The sequence below is a fragment of the Rhinoraja longicauda genome, chromosome 3 (genome assembly GCF_053455715.1).
Source record: "Rhinoraja longicauda isolate Sanriku21f chromosome 3, sRhiLon1.1, whole genome shotgun sequence".
Taxonomy (NCBI): domain Eukaryota; kingdom Metazoa; phylum Chordata; class Chondrichthyes; order Rajiformes; family Arhynchobatidae; genus Rhinoraja; species Rhinoraja longicauda.
The window spans coordinates 85,853,555-85,866,921 of NC_135955.1; the positions used below are offsets into that span (position 1 = coordinate 85,853,555).

The window sequence follows — 13,367 nt, forward strand, 5'->3', positions numbered from 1 at the left end:
AACATAAAACAAACTTCTAGTTAATACTACCACAGCTAATGTTGAACAGAGTGGAGTGCATCAAAGTGTGAAACAGTCACAAAAAGCTACAAATAGTGAATAGTAAAAGGCTTGGATAGAGTGGAAGTGGAGAAGATGTTTCCACTAGTGGGAGAATCTAGGACTAGAGGTCATAGCCTCGGAATTAAAAGACGTTCTTTTAGGAAGAAGATGAGGAGAAATTTCTTTAGTCAGAGGGCGGTGAATCTGTGGAATTCTTTGCCACAGAAGGATGTGGAGACCAAGTCAGCAGATATTTTTAAGGCAGAGATGGATAGATTCTTGATTAGTACAGGTGTCAGAGGTTGTGGGGAGAAGGCAGAAGAATGAAGTTTAGAGGGATAGATCAGCCATGATTGAATGGTGTAGACTTGATAGGCTGAATGGCCTAATTCTACTTCTATACCTTATGACCTTATGTTTCAAGAACTGTTGGAACACATGGTGACACGGTGGCACAGTGGTAGAGCAACTGCTTTACAGCGCTTTTGACCCAGGTTCAATCCTGACTATGGGTGCTGACTGTGTGGAGTTTGTATGTTCTCCCCATGACCTGCGTGGGTTTTCTCCAAGATCTCAGATTTCCTCCCACACTCGAAAGATATACAGGGTTGTAGGTTAATTGGCTTGGTATAATTGTAAAATGTTCCTAGCATGTGTAGGATAGTGTTACTGTGGGGGGATCGCTGGTCAGTGCAGGTTCGGTGGGCCGAAGGGCCTGTTTCCACGCTCTGTCTCTAAATTACGCTAAGTTTTCAAATCAAGTCTGATGAGAAGGTGTCCATAAAAATATGATGGGAAAATATTTAAAGGTCTTAAATATTTAATAGGACCAGAGGATCATGGCTTTGGCTCAATGAATATCACTCGGGTAGAGAGATTCAAACGACATTACTTGTTGCTGTTGGCATCTGAAATAGAGTTTGCATGCTGAGACCTGAATTGAATTCTCGAAAGAAAATGTGAACTCACTCGTATGGTATGCTTCTGAAAACAATGTGATCAAGGAGCGTCAACTGTTCTGCCATTTCCATGACTGACAGAGTCTCAAAGGATTCCATCCTAGGCCCATCTGTCTGTATAGAATTACATTGTTTGGCTGATTAGTAGAAAATAAGCCACCATTAGGACTAAATTATAACATTGCAGATTTGAACATATTGCTCAGATAGAAACTTTAATACAAATTGTGGCAAACAAATGAGTAAACCCACTGTTTTATAAAATGTATAATAATAATAATAATAAACCAAAACCACAAAAATGTCTTGAAGTTTTGATCTGATGATAATGCAAGTAGTAGCTGCAATAGAAAACAATCTTTCATTTTGCAATTTCCTCACTGCAGTAACCTCTAAGCATCAGGGACTAGCTCATTATTTTGCTTCGAATATGTACTGTGCTACTGTGAAATGAAAAGAAAACAAGTTTTCATGAAAATATCGAGCCGAGCAAACAGATTTATTAAAACACTGATACAGCCAATGAATTAGATCTGTTGTGCAGTAAGTGAACCCCTGAAAGCAATCAATGTGAATTTTTTTTTTATCTTTCTTATCACTATTAATAAAGTTTATGTGTTTTAAATATTGGTAAAATATTATTATTACAATCTTAAGATCGGAGACAAACATAGCTAATTTCTTTAATTTTATTTCTTTAATTTTATTCATTTATTAACTATTTTTGTCAAATGGCCTGTCAAGAAAAAGTCTGACTTATATAATTATATATTATCTTTACGTAATTGCATTTATGGGCCCATTAGGCTGCAACAAGTAAAAAGTTTTCTGTTCTATTGTTGGTGCATATGACAATTAAACACTCTTGACTCTTGATGTGGCTTGTGGAAGTGTGGGGGTATTTCTAATCCATAAATTCCATCACACTAGAACAATAAATTATAAGGAAAGAGGGTGCTTTAATTGAAAGAGTTTGTCTCGTTTTTCAAATTGTGCTTTATGTTTAACCTGCAAGAGTTTACAATGGAACTAATCTGGACGCCCAATTTTTACTTGATATTTCCCAGGTTAATAGAAGTCACATTTAGGATATCCAGCAAATATGCTAGTATCATTCCAGTCAGTAATTTAAGTTAAATTCGGGTGTCATACGCTGATTGTTTTGCTTTGGATTTACCACTGATTACAATGTAATGATATTTTATGACTTTTTTGCATGGGAATTATGAAGTAGCTTGGAGAGCCAGACATTGTCCTGACAGGAGTTTGGGCCAGCTGGGGTTTCCATCATGAAACAAATTGCTGGAGGAACTCAGCGGGTCAGGCAGCATCTGTGGAGGGAAAGGGACAGGAACCGTTTCATGCCTCCGCCATCTCCCTCCACAGATACTACTTGACCCACTGATTTCTTCCAGCACTTTTTTTTAACATAAGATTTCAACATCGGCAGTCTTTTGTGGTTTTCATTATTGCTTTTATAGTTAACACGAAATTTAAGATACTTGTTATTTGAAAAGCTCTTGACATTTTTGTGAAAACATTTCCTTGCAGGCAATTGTTTTTCAGACTCGAAATGGAAGTTTCATATTATTAAAGCTTTTACATGAAAGCCCTTGCAGAACACGATTAAGAAAATTCTACCTGGCAGCCAAACATCATGCTGAACATCAATAGCAGATCGCACGAACAACTTCTGAACATTTCCAAGACCTAAGCATATTTTTCATTCTGATCAAAATCCAGGCCAAAATAGAACAATAAAATGTCATCAGTCATCGGGCTTCCTCTGTCCAAGAACGGTAAACACACTTAACTTATGAGGAATTTGAAGCTCCAACAGACGTTTCAATGCTTCAAATGCTCAAATGTTTGTGCTGGTCGCCCAGTTACACATATTCCTTCCCATACATATCCTTTCTCTAAAAGGATACAACTAGTGGATTTGTTTTATTTTAGAGTTCCAGTATTTGCATAGTTCTTGTTGCTGCCAATAATCAGTCGCAGCTTACTCTTTGCTTACTTTGAGCATCATTGGGACAGTTGAATATCAGAAGCTCACAACATAGATTGGATGCAAAATTAAGTTTTCATTATTGCTTTTATAGTTAACACGAAATTTAAGATACTTTCGCAGTTTTCGAAACATGACAGTACCTTGTAGAGTTTCGGGTTTTGTGGGTATTCTCACAACAATTTGACCTAGCGGTGGTAAATAATGCTGAGAAACCCCAGGGAAACAGCTGTGCATGTTCTAGCCTGCTCGGGGGGCAGAGTATACAAGCAATAATCTCACCTTCAGCCACAGATGGACATTATTATTAGATCAGCACAACTTTATTCTCAATTCCATGAAATATCTATCATGTGGCCGCTTAGAGTCAGAATGATAATTAGCAATAGATAAAGTAATTTGTGTTGCGGTGCTTTGCCCATTAGGCTTTGCCCATAGGCTTGTATACACTGGAATTTAGAAGGATGAGAGGAGATCTTATCGAAACGTATAAGATTATTAAGGGGTTGGACACGTTAGAGGCAGGAAACATGTTCCCAATGTTGGGAGAGTCCAGAACAAGAGGCCACAGTTTAACAATAAGGGGTAGGCCATTTAGAACTGAGATGAGGAAAAACTTTTTCAGTCAGAGAGTTGTGAATCTGTGGAATTCTCTGCCTCAGAAGGCAGTGGAGGCCAGTTCTCTGAATGCATTCAAGAGAGAGCTGGATAGAGCTCTTAAGGATAGCGGAGTCAGGGGGTACGGGGAGAAGGCAGGAACGGGGTACTGATTGAGAATGATCAGCCATGATCACATTGAATGGCGGTGCTGGCTCGAAGGGCCGAATGGCCTCCTCCTGCACCTATTGTCTATTGTCTATTGAACTGAATCAGGTGGCCTAATTTGGTACAAATAACAGATAGTGGAGGCTGTCATTCCCAGCATCTTGGGTGGGATTTGGATCAGGGCATCCATGTTGAAAGGCCAGTGCTAACTCATTGTGCCAGTAATGCCAATAAACGGAAGGCTCATATATTGTGTAGAACGGAACTGCGGATGCTGGTTTACACCAAAGATAGACACAAAATGCTGGAGTAACTCAGCGGGACAGGCAGCATCTCTGGAGAGAAGGAATGGGTGATGTTTCAGATCCAGACCCTTCTTCAGACTCAATGGGTAACGTTTCAGGTCGTGACCCTTCTTCAGACTCATATATTGGCTCATATACATATACAGGCTCATATTTTGGGCAGACCTGGTTTAAGTAAATATTTTACATTTCAAATTATTTTTAGCATGTTGCCTTCCAAGTTAAAATCTATTTAAATACACCATACCTAACCAAATAAGATGCAAAAGCAAAGTTAGTGGGGGAAAAAAACAGGATAAACTGCAGTCTTTACGAAATGATTTGTTGATAGTAAAGTTACTTTATAATTGTTGTTATTAAATTGAACTCAAACACTACTTACGTGGGCTACCTGGTAGATTATTTTATACTTGATACACTCACCATCTGTAATAAAACTTCCATCCGTAGATGAGCATCATCTAGTTCATCCTGTGAGAGTGCACTGACAGAGAATTCAATGTAGATTAGAATGAGATACACCACAGACATTGACAACAAAATCAATGCATTGCCATTCAGACCTGATTCATTATTAAATATACAGATTAATTGACTTGGAGTAATTACACTCAGCAGTTGAGAGGATATTGCAGGTGCCTGCTTGTGTTTGAAAATAGTTTCGTTATTATTGTCGCGTGTACCAAGCTACAGTGAGGAGCTTTGTTTTGCATACTCTCCCACCCCCAGTCAAATCGTATCATGTGCATAATGCACAGGTATAAGAGTGAAATTATTGCCATGGATACTAGTAGATCTTCTGGAGAGTACATAATGTGTCGCCGCGTCCTTGCAAACTTCAAGACTCAAGTCTCTGAAATCAAGTCTGACCTTGACTAAAGAGATTTGTTTATTTGAACATCTGGCCTTAAAATGGGAAAGTAAGAAATGCACATCTATTGCTAATTCTGCTTGAATTGGGGATACATTTTTGTTGAGTGTATTAATACACTTTTCAGTATTCTTCAGACCTTCTGATATTGATATTAGATTATGTGGATTCAGTGGATATTTTTAAGGCAGAGATAGATAGATTCTTGAATAGTCCAGGTGTCAGAGGTTATGGGGAGAAGGCAGGAGAATGGGGGTAAGAGGGGAAGATAGATCAGCCATGATTGAATGGCAGAGTTCACTTGATGGGCCGAATGGCCTATTTCTACTCCTAACACATGCAAGGCAGTGGAGGCCAATTCTCTGAATGCTTTCAAGAGAGAGCGAGCTAGAGCCCTTAAGGATAGCGGAGTCAGGGGGTATGGGGAGAAGGCAGGAACGGGGTACTGATTGAGAATGATCAGCCATGATCACATTGAATGGTGGTGCTGGCTCGAAGGGCCGAATGGCCTACTCCTGCAGCTCTTTAAAAAAATTAAAATAGCGGTAATTATCTTCATTTACTGGTCTGCTGGGAGCAGTGCTGATTGTGCAGTATGACGGCAGCAGGAAGGAAGGACCTTCGATATCTCTCCTTCACACACTTGGGGTGAAGACGTCTGTCACTGAAGGAGCTGCTCAGTGCAGTGACAGTGTCCTGCATGCGGTGGGAGGAGTCGTCCAGCAGTGATGATAGCTTTGCCATCATCCTCCTCTCTCCCACCGCCTGCACTGAGTCAAGGGGGCATCCTAGGACAGAGCTGGCCTTCTTGATCAGTTTATCAAGTCTCTTCCTGTCAGCAGTTGAGAGGCAGACCACTCCACACAATGTCGAAGAGGGTCCTCAGGACTATCTGTACTTCGACCTGTACTTAAGCATTATTTGAATGTGGTCTTCATAGACGTCCCTCAACAAGCAACTTCTAGCAAAGTCAAAAAAATATTACCTTAAGATATTGGCCGTTGCTTTCCTTTCTTGGGGCAGCAGCTCATGGTCACGCATCACTTCCTCTAACAAATTTACAACATTTGACTTCAGTTCACCGTTCATCTCAAAATCCTGAGCAATTAGAAAATAATAAACTCATTAGTATTCATAGATGGAAGTCCGTGTTTTGTTGGCAGATCCTGTTATTTGAAAAGCTCTTGACATTTTTGTGAAAACATTTCCTTGCAGGCAATTGTTTTTCAGACTCGAAATGGAAGTCTCATATTATTAAAGCTTTTACATGAAAGCCCTTGCAGAACACGATTAAGAAAATTCTACCTGGCAGCCAAACATCATGCTGAACATCAATAGCAGATCGCACGAACAACTTCTGAACATTTCCAAAACCTAAGCATATTTTTCATTCTGATCAAAATCCAGGCCAAAATAGAACAATAAAATGTCATCAGTCATCGGGCTTCCTCTGTCCAAGAACGGTAAACACACTTAACTTATGAGGAATTTGAAGCTCCAACAGACGTTTCAATGCTTCAAATGCTCAAATGTTTGTGCTGGTCGCCCAGTTACACATATTCCTTCCCATACATATCCTTTCTCTAAAAGGATACAACTAGTGGATTTGTTTTATTTTAGAGTTCCAGTATTTGCATAGTTCTTGTTGCTGCCAATAATCAGTCGCAACTTACTCTTTGCTTACTTTGAGCATCATTGGGACAGTTGAATATCAGAAGCTCACAACATAGATTGGATGCAAAATTAAGTGCAAAAGCACTAGTGCCTGCCAACAAGGTGACGTACACCATGTTTTTCTTTGCTGGGTAATTCAGTTTCTTTCCAGCTGTTATCAGGCAACTGAACTACCAACAACTAGAGAGCAGTCCTGAGCTACTATCTACCTCACTGGATATCCCTGGACTACCTTTAATTGGAATTTACTCGACGTTATCTTGCACTAAACATTATTCTCTTTATCATATATCTGTACACTGCGGATGGCTGGATTGCAATCCTTCCACTGACTGGTTAGCATGCAACAAAAGCTTTTCACTGTACCTCGGTACATGTGACAATAATCTAAACAAAACTAAATTTATGTGAATAAAAAACACAATTGAATGTGGGCAGCACGGTAGCGCAGCGGTAGAGTTGCTGCTTTACAGCGAATGCAGCGCCGGAGACTCAGGTTCGATCCTGACTACGGGTGCTGCACTGTAAGGAGTTTGTACGTTCTCCCCGTGACCTGCGTGGGTTTTCTCCGAGATCTTCGGTTTCCTCCCACACTCCAAAGACGTACAGGTATGTAGGTTAATTGGCTGGGTAAATGTAAAAATTGTCCCTAGTGGGTGTAGGATAGTGTTAATGTACGGGGATCGTTGGGCGGCACGGACTTGGTGGGCCGAAAAGGCCTGTTTCCGGCTGTATATATATGATATGATATGATATGATAAAACAGGGGATTTATGCTTGAGTGCTCAATTTTCATTTAGTGTTCTCTGCATGTTGAATTTTAACACATAGAAGTGCATTGATTAGTACGGGTGTCAGAGGTTATGGGGAGAAGGCAGGAGAATGGGATTAGGAGGGAGAGATAGATCAGCCATGATTAAATGATGGAGTAGACTTGATGGGCTGAATGGCCTAATTCTGCTCCTATAACTTATGAACTTATGAATACCTTGGACATGTACTGTGTCACCACAACAACTGATCAGAATTCTTCATGGCACTAGGTACGTAGGCTCCTCACACAAAAGGAGATTTCTCCTAGTGAATATGAAGCCTGCTTCACATTGACTTAACGATAGCCTGCTACAGGAGGTTCTCTTCTATTGACATGGGAACCAGATTCTGATGGGTTCTCTTTACGTAGTTAATTTAACAAACCCTCTCTTGGACTGTTAGCCCCATAGTGGTAATCTCCATACCTCCAGGCTTATGATCCTCACCTAATCACCCCAAACACCCACTAACTTGCTGTCCAACTCACCCACTGGCCCATCTGAAACCTTCCCAACCATTGACTCCCATTCCCAACATCCAATCTCCAATTCCCTCAAATGGCGGTCCTATCCTCCAAATCAATCGCTGGCACCACTTATGATTATTGCACCTCTCCCCCACCAAACCCTGACCACTGTACCAACCATCGACCGATTCGCACCCAGGCCTGTCTACATCTTGAATGATGCTGACCTATCCTTTGGATCTCTGGCCCGACTGTAATTCTTAGCAATTCAGGTCCACGACATGATATTCAATGGCCCGACAAGCACCACTGTAGAGACGGAGCACATTTCTCAATGGACATAGATGCCCATTCATCGATGTTATGAAACACTGATGCACAAAACGTACACAGTTCCCATTGAAAGAATGTTCGGTAATGTGAGCCAGATGAGTCTCACTCATTACAGTTCGCACAGGAATTACGTGTTTGCCACACGTGAATACCACGAGGCCCTGCAGTTATGAGTTCTGGCTCTGAACAGCTTTCCTTTAGCTAAATGCCCTTGTAAAATATGTGTTGCAAGGTTAAATTCATCACTCAGATTGTGTACTTTCAATGAAGTTTTATTTTAATCAGTTAAGGTAGTGTATTGGGTAATTCACAAAATGCTGGAGTAACTCAGCAGGTCAGGCAGCATCTCGGGAGAGAAGGAATGGGTGACGTTTCGGGTCGAGACCCTTCTTCAGACTGTATTGGGTAAGCTTTCAGCATGCAGGGGTCAGGCCCATTATAAGTTATAGGAGCAGAATTAGGCCATTCAGCCCATCAAGTCTACCCTGCCATTTTATGATGGCTGATATATATTTTCCTCTCAACCTCTATTCCCCTGCCTTCGCCCCATAACCCCAGACACCTTACTAATCAGTGAGCCAGAGATACGAGTTAGAATCCCACGATGGCAACTGGGGACTTTATATTCATTTAATTAAATAAATCTGAAATAATCATCTGGACTCAGGAATGGTGCCCATGAAACTGCAGGATTCTCATGAAAAACTCTCTGGTTCACTATTATCTATCAGACTAGGTAGGTGTGCAGGAAATCTGCCATCTTTACCTAGTCTGGCTTTTGAGTGACCCCAAACATCCATTCCATTTTACCTCCCTTCCATTGACTCCATTTACCACTTCAAACTGCCTCGGCAAGACCAGCAGCATAATCAAGGACAAGTCTCACCCCGGACACTCCCTCTTCTCCCCTCTCCCATCAGGCAACAAGTGATGTTTCGGAACGATAAAAAGGTCTGTCTGAAGAAGGGTCTCAACCTGAAGCGTCACCCATTCCTGTTCTCCAAAGATGCTGCCTTTTGTGTCTATCTTCGTCCATGCTGTGTGTCCCATATCCATACTGTCTAATTTTATGACTCTAACGTTAATGTGTTGAAAAGAGTTTAGAACAGGTTTCCTCAATTAATGTGGGCTGCCTTTTCATGAAGGAATGTACAGGCCGGGTTTGGATCCATTGATAAAGAGGTAACTTCCTGGAAACAAAGAAGATACTGAGGTGTCTTGATAGGATGGAGATGGAAAGGATCTTTCCTCTTGTGAGAGATCTAGAACCTGAGAACCCTGTTTAAAAATAAAGCATTGGTAGTTTGCCCAAAGATGAAGGACTGACAGTTGGCTTCCATCTACTGGAGACCATTCGGCCCAACCTGTCTATGCTTTGCAAAATAATCATCCAATCCGAGTTTGACTTTCCATTGTGGAGAAAATCACATTATGAACAATGAGTGCAGTACACTAGACTGAAGGGTCTTGACCCAAAACGTCACCCATTTCTTCTCTCCAGAGATACTGCCTGACCTGCTGAGTTACTCCAGCATTTTGTGATACCCTAGACTGAACAATGTAGAAGTGGGTGGCCACGGTGGCTCAGCGGGAGAGTTGCTGCCTTACAGTGCTTGCAGCACCTGAGACTCGGGTTCGATCCCGACTATGGGTGCTGTCTGTAGGGAGTTTGCACGTTCTCCCCGTGACCTGCGTGGGTTTTCCCCGAGTTCTTTGGTTTCCTCCCACACTCCAAAGACGTACAGGTATGTAGGTAGATTGGCTTGGCAAATGCAAAAATCATCCATAGTGTGTGTAGGATCGTGTTAATATGCGGGGATCGCTGGTCGGAGCGGACCTGATGGGCTGAAGCGCCTGTTTCCGCGCTGTATCTCTAAACCCTGCTAATCTGGTCACGTCACGGTAGTGAGTGAAGCTAAAAGTTTTCTACCAGTACGACGTATTGTCAAATTTTCAAAAATATTTCCACGCTTACAGACATACTTGCCTTAGATTCATTGCAATTACTAGATTTTTTGCTATGGATTTGTGAGTGCACATTGAGAGGAGTAGTAAAACTTTATTGAAACAAACCAATAGTGGCTCTAATTATTTTGATTTCATCAAAAGCTTGGCAGGCATTCTAGAATAAAAAACAATCCCTCAAGGGATTTAATGCAGGATAGAATCACCTTGCTGCATTTTTTATTGTTTTAATTACAACGGATAAAGCCTCAAGTAGTATAAGAAAATAACTGCAGATGCTGGTACAAATTGATTTATTCACAAAATGCTGGAGTAACTCAGCAGGTCAGGCAGCATCTCAGGAGAGAAGGAATGGGTGACGTTTCGGGTCGAGACCCTTCTTCAGTCTGATGATGGGTCTCGACCCGAAACGTCACCCATTCCTTCTCTCCTGAGATAAAGCCTTAAACTTGTTAAAATTGGATAAAATGGGATAATTGTCATAAATCAGTCTTTCATCTGTGATGTTGATATTATGCATCCTAAAATTAATTCTTTTCCTCATCACTAGCAACTAGTACTTGTTCTGAATATATTTTTGTAGAATAAAAACAGTAAATTAGACAGCAGATTCTTCGTCAATGTGATCACATCAGTGCAAAATTTGCAGAGCAAATGACATGTGACCATGCAAAGCTGACCATTCCAATGACAGGTCATTCCTCAAAACTAATTAACTTGTCTTTTCTTGTTAAGAAGGACGATAGAGAATGTCGATTTACAGTGATTCTGGATTTGCAACAGAGCAGTAATATTTGCATCGGCAATACATGACACAGTCGTTAGCGGCTTAGTCCCCATGATCTTGTTGGGTGCATAGTTCATATATTTAATGCATTGTGATTGAATTTAATCTTCAATGTCAAGGTAAAATGTGTACAAGTGAAGCAGGACCCCATTCTACAACTGCAACGTTGGGCGGCATGGTGGCGCAGCGGTAGAGTTGCTGCCTTGCAGCGCCGGAGACCCAGGTTCAATCCCAATCACATTCCAAAGATGTACAGGTTTGTAGGTTAACTGGCTTGGTGTAAATGTAAATTGTCCCCAGTGTGTGTAGGGTAGTGTTAATGTGTGGTGATGTCTGGTCGGTACGGATTCGGTGGGCCTAAGGGCCTGTTTCCCCGCTGTGTCCCGAAACTAAACTAAATTGCTTATCACCTATTTCCTGCAATAGAAATATCAAGTCAAGTCAAGTCAAGTCAATTATATTTGTATAGCACATTTAAAAACAACCCACGTCGACCAAAGTGCTGTACATCAGTGCAGGTACTAAGAACGAACATACAATGGCACACAAACATAACAGCACATACATAAACAGTTCACAGCGCCCCCTCAGAGGGCCTCAAACGCTAGGGAGTAGAAATAGGTTTTGAGCCTGGACTTAAAGGAGTCGATGGAGGGGGCAGTTCTGATGGGGAGAGGGATGCTGTTCCACAGTCTAGGAGCTGCAACCGTAAAAGCGCGGTCACCCCTGAGCTTAAGCCTGGACCACGGGATAGTCAGTAGCCCCAAGTTGACCGACCTGAGGGACCTGGAGATAGAGTGGTGGGTTAGAAGATTTTTGATATGGGGGGGCGGGGGAAGCCCGTTTAGGGCTTTGTATGTGAATTGGAGGAGTTTGAAGTTGATTCTGTACTGCACTGGGAGCCAGTGGAGAGAGGCCAGAATCGGGGTGATGTGGTCCCTTTTACGGGTACCCGTCAGGAGTCTCGCTGCGGCGTTTTGGACCAATTGCAGGCAGGACAGGTATGATTGGCTGATCCCAGTGTATAGGGAGTTGCAGTAGTCTAGGCGCAGCGCTCGATCTGCTGCCTCACATGCCAGTGACAGGGGTTCAATCCTTACTACAGGTTCTGTCTGTGGGGAATTTGTACATTCGCCCTGGGTTTTCTCCGGCAGCTCCGGTTTCCTCCCACATTCCAAAGACTTGCAGGTTTGTAGGTTAATTGGCAGGAGGGGGATTGATAATCTGATTGAATGGTATCAGAACAACAACCTTGCTCGCTACATCAGCAAAACCAAGGAGCTGATTGTTGACTTTAGAAGGGTCGTGCTGAGGATCCACAAACCTGTCTTCTTTGACGTTGGCAGTGGAGACAATCAACAGCTTCACGTTTCTGGGCACGCATGTCTCTGAAGACCTGTCCTCCCAGCACATTAATGCAACGAGAAAGAAAGGCCATCATTGCCTCCACTTATTTCGAAGATTGGGGAGATTCGGTTCGATATGTTGACAAATACCCGCTTGAATTTGTACAGGTGCACAGTGGAGAGCATTTTGACTGGTTGCAACACGTGCCAGTTTGGCAACTAGAACGCCCAGGAATGAAGGAGCTTGCAAAAAGTGGTGGAGACCGCCCGGTTCATTACAGGTACCCACCATCTAAGGAATCAATAGGAGAAGCTACCTCAAAACAGCAGCCAGCCTCATCAAAGTCGCACACTCTCCTTTCACTCATACCCTCTATCTTCCTGTCTCCACCTATATCCTTCCTTTGCCCCGCCCCCCTGACATCAGTCTGAAGAAGGGTCTCGACCCGAAACGTCACCCATTCCTTCTCTCCCGAGATGCTGCCTGACCTGCTGAGTTACTCCAGCATTTTGTGAATAAATACCCTCGGGAAGAAGGTACAGGAGCCCGAAAACCGTGCCAACCAGGTTCAAGAATCTCAATTTCCCCAACAATAATCAGGCTCTTGAACACTAGCAAACACTAACTAAACTAAGAACTATGGACGGTCTTTTGTCGTGCTAAGGATTTTGAGCTTTTTTTGCACTAGAATTGGGGTTATTAAATTCTTGAATTGTTTCGTTTATTATCATCAACTTTAAAGGCACATTTGTACATCTTGTACATTGTATTCCTCCTATATGCAGAATTGATGTCGTAGAATTGAAAGGCACACTGAAACAAACTCATTTGTTTTATATTCTAGTTTATTGGAAATTTCTGAGAAAGATGAGTTACCGCATTTGGGAATGATCTTTCTTAATTGGTCTTTTAATTAACTAAAGGTAAGCCCGGGGCAAAGCAATTATTCAAGTTGCAAACACTAATACATTGAGAGGCTCTAATGATCAAGACGTTCTGCTGGATCAAAGCAAGGCAAGATTGTCTTTT

At 42.0% G+C, this 13,367-nt stretch overlaps 1 protein-coding gene across 2 annotated transcripts in view; it reads right to left on the reverse strand.

Annotated features, from left to right (window-relative positions):
* LOC144592142 (ras-specific guanine nucleotide-releasing factor 2-like) overlaps positions 1-13,367 on the reverse strand; it is a 180,256-nt gene that overhangs the window by 29,837 nt on the left and 137,052 nt on the right. For both annotated transcript variants that reach the window (XM_078396560.1, XM_078396559.1), the window contains 3 exons: positions 5,939-6,051; positions 4,506-4,566; positions 1,012-1,115 (listed from right to left, as the gene is read on the reverse strand). In XM_078396560.1, coding sequence (XP_078252686.1) covers positions 1,012-1,115; positions 4,506-4,566; positions 5,939-6,051 — 278 coding nt within the window. The remainder of the gene's footprint in view (positions 1-1,011; positions 1,116-4,505; positions 4,567-5,938; positions 6,052-13,367) is intronic.